The 5,711-nt window shown below is 40.0% G+C and overlaps 1 protein-coding gene across 1 annotated transcript in view; it reads right to left on the bottom strand.

Annotated features, from left to right (window-relative positions):
* Positions 1 to 401: 401 nt before the first annotated feature.
* Positions 402 to 5,711, bottom strand: part of GUCY2F (guanylate cyclase 2F, retinal) — a 34,605-nt gene continuing 29,295 nt past the window's right edge. The window contains 1 exon segment of the mRNA XM_031062289.1: positions 402 to 480. Within this exon segment, the coding sequence (XP_030918149.1) occupies positions 402 to 480 (79 nt within the window).

Here is a 5,711-nt window from a genome sequence, read left to right as displayed (position 1 = left end):
GCAACAGTAGGCAATGTGGATTTTTCCAGGCTTCAACTCCAGTTTTATGTCTGTGTTTACCATGTACTGGGCTCTTCCTGGCACCATGAACATCAACATAGAGTGGATTGATAATACACTGCAGATAAACCTAGTAATGCTCTATGTTGTTCAGGAATTAATAGGATACTAGGTTATAAATTCACTAGGAAATCACCCAACAAGGCTACAGCTTTGCTGCTGTTCCAAGCACCTCTTGAATGAGACATGTTAGAATAATAACACATACTTAAAAAAAAATAAAAGGAGAAAAATAGAAGGAAAGGGGGAAGAAAAACCAGTAAAATGCAGACAAATAACACACAAGCAGACACTAAACAGCAGAGCTACATGGGGACTGTCCTACAGCTACTACCTCAGATCTAGGCTCTTTTGCCAAGGAGTTTTTCAGTTTTCCTCCTTTTGAACTCTGCAATTTCTTCTGGGAGTAACCCATGAGCTCTATACCTGCAGTGAACAGGTAGGCCATTAGAGAAAGAACCAGTACAGTTTCATCTGAAATAAAGAACAGACTGTAATGGAGACTAAAGAAAAGGTAAGTGTCTTCTGGTGAGAGAAAGGAAAACAAATATGGTCCTGGTTCTGGCCTTATTAATTCTTCTCTTGTACCACTCAACTTACTGCAAAGGATGAGGTCAGCTAATTAAATTTTAAGTGTCTAGAGGGCTCTTGGCACTCTTAGACACTTCTGCCAGGACAAGATGAATGACTTTGTTGATTGAGGAGTACAAACTATGTCTTTATCAAGGCTGTTTCCAGAATCAATTTAATAAGATGAATCCTGGGAGAATTATTCCATTATTCCACTGATCCTTGCCCACATTCATTAAAGGGAGGAACAGAACAAAACAGCAGTGAAGACCTTGCATTTTGTTAGTTTAGTTCCTGCTTCAGTGCCTTTTGGTTTTCCAGGGATGTTTCTTTCAGAAGCTCTCAGCTCACTAAGCTGTGGGCACATTTCCTGGTGGAAATCCTATTTAACAGTCCCTGGAGAAAGCCAGTTGTGTCTGAATGCTGAACACAATTTTAACAGCCTTTCCTGAGGGAGATTAGAGTGAAGTTTCAGGTCTTTGGCCAGTTCTGCTCTACAAATGCAAATGCCTAGACAAGTTGTCTTCCCATGCTTTAACTAAATTCTTATCTCTGGGAAAATGTTTCTTGTTTTTAGAAACACTGACCCCTGTTTATAAACTTCCTCAAGAGTGATGGTGCCTTTGGGGCTGGGTCCCAAGGACAGGGAAGCCAGGAGAATATAATTCTGATGGGTTCAATGAGGAATGACTGCTTCTGGGAATCTACAACTCAGGTGAGATTTAGGTCCCTGGAATTTTTTTTATCTGCAATAGAGATGTCTCCATCTAAGCCAAATATCTTGGGTTCTATTCTGAGCCAGTGGAGGGAAGCTGGTGCTGCTGGACCACAGCAGGAGTTTATCCCAAAGCAGAAGAAGATCAACACCAAGAAACGTCTGCTTCTCTGCACTGACTCTTAAAAAGCAGGCAAGGTGACCAGATCAGATGGAGGCAAATAACTTTTGATAAGATTAAATCCTGCCTGTTGTAGGGAGAAAAGAAATCTTTGTGTTCAGATCCTTTATGGAAGTGGTAACAAAACTCAGCCACACATGGGTGAGTATCAGGGGTTTGGTTTTTGAGTCCATCCAGCAGGACTTCACTCACAGTGGGGCGGAGGACGTTGCTGCCTGTGTCTGCACAACAGTGCAGCATCTTGTGACCCACAGAAGGTGAAGGCCTGACCAGGGTATTTGGTGATCAAGCACGGTATTCGACTGCCAGAGGTCCACCTCCACACACTGCTCACACAAGTATTAAATAACTGTTTGGCAGTGACTTCCAACCACTGCACAACAGCAAAGGGAAAGATCCAGTGTAAACAGAACCTGCCCATCTCCTGAACTCACAAATGTCTGAGGAACTGGAGAGGTCTGGTTCTGCATTATCCATCCCAGCCTCAGGCAAAACCCCTCTTTTTGAAGACAGCTGCTACTTTTCCAAGGCCCTCTCTTCCCATCACCTTGTTTGCAAAACCAGCAGGAGAAAATCTGTGAAGTTCTGACTTCGCTTCCTTTCTGTACACTGCATTTAGGGTTTTTTGCTATCAGCACAAATTCTGTAATATTCCAGTCAATTCTCCCAGAAACTTCAGCATGCTCAGGAAGAGCTTGTTTAAATATAAAAGCTGGTGCAATCACATCACAAGTCAAACAGTCTTGTTGAAAGGGAGATGAGTCACCAGCTTTCATTCCCTTTCTCATCTTCCATCAGATTTCAGAGAAAAAATCTTCTTTCTCATTGTCATTATGTTACAGCCATGATCAGAATACTTTGTCTTCATTTTGCTGTTGTGTTAGGTGGTCAGAAATAGTTTGAAAAGAAGGGATTGAGTGTGAAGCAAAATGCATCTGTCCTGACATGGCATGATGAAGCCCATGAGACAGAGGATGCTTTGATTTCCTTGAATAGCTCTTGTTAAATGTTATATAAAATTTATTTAGGAAATATTTTTATGCTGTTGTATTATTCCAGCTATGGGAGGACAACAAGAGTTTTTCACTGCTGTTTGGTCCACAAGCTCTTTTAGTTTTGATTTAAAAGCTCATTTGACGGACTTCAGATAGGAGTCCAAGCGGAAATGCTTTCAGTTTTCTCCTCAGAAAGACATATCAGCAGCAACAGCAACACGAGAGAGTCTACAGTTCCATCCTACCAGGGTACTCCAACAAAGCAATGACAAAGCAATGACAATCTTGTACTAGAAGGGTAGAAGAAAAAAACCTTTTGTCCTAATGAGTGTCTTTTTCCTGGCTCATAAAGAGGTGTTTCTCACTTGGGTTGGGAGACGGATTCTTTGAGCATCCTTTACTGCTTCTCACCCATTTATCTTCAAACAAGGATCTCAGTGCTTTCTCCAGGGCTGATCCTCATGCATGAGGATGAGAGGGTCCCCACACTCTCACCTATTCCTGGCTGCATCTTCAGTGTTCAGCGATGTCACACATCAGGTTGCACTTATCACTGTGAGTGGTAGTGGGCTAGAATACCTATCAACCCTTCTGGATTAAGACTTAATGAATTCATACTAGGTAAGGGATTTGGGTTAATGTCAAAAATCAAAAACTCTCATATGCTCTTTACCTAGGTACTGGGTTAATGGTTAAAAGCCTTTGAGAGAATCAACAATAGGTATCTTTGCTGAATTGTATTAATTTTTTCCCTCCAGGTAACCATAAATAATTTAAAGGGAAAGTTTCTGAATAAAACTACCTGCTGGGATAGAGGACTTCTGATGCTTTCAAATACTGTATTCAGTACCAGAGAAAAGAATTTCTGAACCAGGATGGTGAAAGTAGGAAATTCAGTAGACCAAGAATGTCACTCATCTCCTTGGAATGGTAAAGGAAAATCAGCCTGGCTCTAGATTTTGTTCTGGTTTGGGTGTTTTTTTTTTTTTTTTTTTTTTTTTTTTTTTTTTTTTTTTTGTTTGTTTTGGTTTTTTTTGTTTGTTTGTTTGTTTTTTTTTTTTTGGTTTTTTTTTTGGTTTTTTTTGTTTTTTTTTTTTTTTTTTTTTTTTGTTTTTTTTTTTGTGTTTTTTTTTTTTTTTTTTTTTTGTTTGTTTGTTTTTTTTTTTTGGTTTTTTTTTTGGTTTTTTTTTTTTTTTTTTTTTTTTTGGTTAGTTGGTTTGGTTTGGTTTTGTTCGTTGGTGGATTGGTTGGGTTTTTTTCCTTTCTGAATTTCATTAGTCATTGAATTTTTCCTAGTCTTAGATATTTTTCCAGTGCTCTGCAAAATGCATCTCAGATTTAGTCCAGGTCAGGGCTTGTGTCTGGTAGTTTTGTATAACTTCTTATCCTTTCTGATTTTTTGGACACGATGAGTACTCCACTGGAGTTGAAAAGATGCTGCTTGTCCCAAAGCATCACAGGATGCCAGATTCAAATATCCCATGTTTATATACTTGCAAGTTTGTGCTTTTTCCTTGTCTGATAATTCAGCCCCCCAGAGAGCCACCTAGTGTATCCTCAAAAAAATGTCACAGTTTTCCTTTAAACCTATCTGAATGAAATCTCAAAAGAATGTCTATCCTACAGATAGTCTGCTGCTTGACTGCTTGGCATGCTTGGTTTTGGTGTCTCTTAATTTTGTAACACCTTCTCTATGTCCAGTCTGCCATTATTTCCCATGGCAGTACCAGGTGTATGTGTAGAAATCTGCCTTGAAGCAAGGGAAGGTCTAGAGAGGCTATAGAACTGTCCTGCGCTCTTCTATGCCATGCAAAGTTAACCCAAAATTCCCATGAAAACCAGATAAAGCAGATTTGACCGGACCAAGAAAGAAGGAATTATCCTCTGAATAGGAACTTCAAAAACTTCTATCCATAGGATCTGACCCTTAAATCCATGGCCCACAGGTTTGCAGTTCCACAGCATGGGCATAAGACCAAGCACAATGTACTAACCTTCACTTAGTAGGAAACACCTCTCAGCATGGCTACCACAACTGCCCAGCTGTAGATGTTTAGGCTACCCAAGTCACAATATAAAGCAAGAGATAAAACCAAGTGCTCATAGACCTCATGGTAAAGAAATACCCGAGAGAGGGTGCCTCAGGACAGAGTGAAAAAAAAATAAGTAGAAGAGGAATTTATTTCTTTCTTCAGCTCAAAAGCCTACAATAATCCCTATGGAATTATAGGAGGCAGTGACTTGAAACAACCATATTGGCCAACTAGAGAGAAACAACTTCCAGCCTCTTGATTTTGTGCCAAAACATGAATCATCAAGATAAGGTTGGAAAGCAGGACATAATGTCCAATACCTATCTGGGAACAGCACAGTCTATGTGTGAGGCTGTTCTCCAAATATTTGCTTTGCTTCAACATCCAGTTACTTCTTTCTGTAACTTGACATTTTGCCTATGGGGTATAAGTTTCATTTTGCCCCCTCACTAGGACAAATATGGTTTTGTGTAACTTTACTTTTTTCCTCTGATTACTGTCAAAATCACTCAACTGCTGTGTGACCTGTGGGGACAGAGATACTGCAAAAGAACAAGAAATATTTGGGCCTTGGGATAAGAGTAGATCACCTCTGTCTCTGCAGCGTTAAGGGTGGACTCTTCAGAGATTACACATGGATGCACAAGATCCTCTGATCCTGAGCATGTGGGGAAATGGGGAAATCTTTCTATTTACTAAGAGGGAATGGGGCCATATGTAGAACAATATTGATAAGGGGAAGTCAGAGCTACATTAAACAGACCTTGTTTGCTGTCAGACACCGGTCTCTGAAGTAGTTACTTTAGGACCTCAACAAACCAGGCATCTTGCAAGGGCCAATTGAATGAGACCCTTAGCAAGTATTTCTCTTTACTGCCTATAAACGGAGTCAAGGCTGACTGCTTTTAATGTAGGTGACCATGCTGTTCTTGTCAAACAAATCCAACTCCAGGTTTTTATGTCCTGACCACAACATCCTTTCCAGACATACAGAAGGTGACAGCTGAACAGGGAGTACTCTGTGAAGCCAAGCATTGCAAAGCTAGAAAATGACTCAATGAAGGCAGCATCATTAAATCTTCAATTACATAACAGTGCCATAAATTTGTAACACAAAGCTTTCTTATTCTTCTGTTAGAATGAAAGGGAAGAAATGT

Source organism: Geospiza fortis, unplaced genomic scaffold (assembly GCF_000277835.1).
Source record: "Geospiza fortis unplaced genomic scaffold, GeoFor_1.0 scaffold286, whole genome shotgun sequence".
NCBI classification, from domain to species: domain Eukaryota; kingdom Metazoa; phylum Chordata; class Aves; order Passeriformes; family Thraupidae; genus Geospiza; species Geospiza fortis.
The sequence above is the reverse complement of the archived record's forward strand: the minus strand, read 5'-3'. Positions and strand labels throughout refer to the sequence as shown.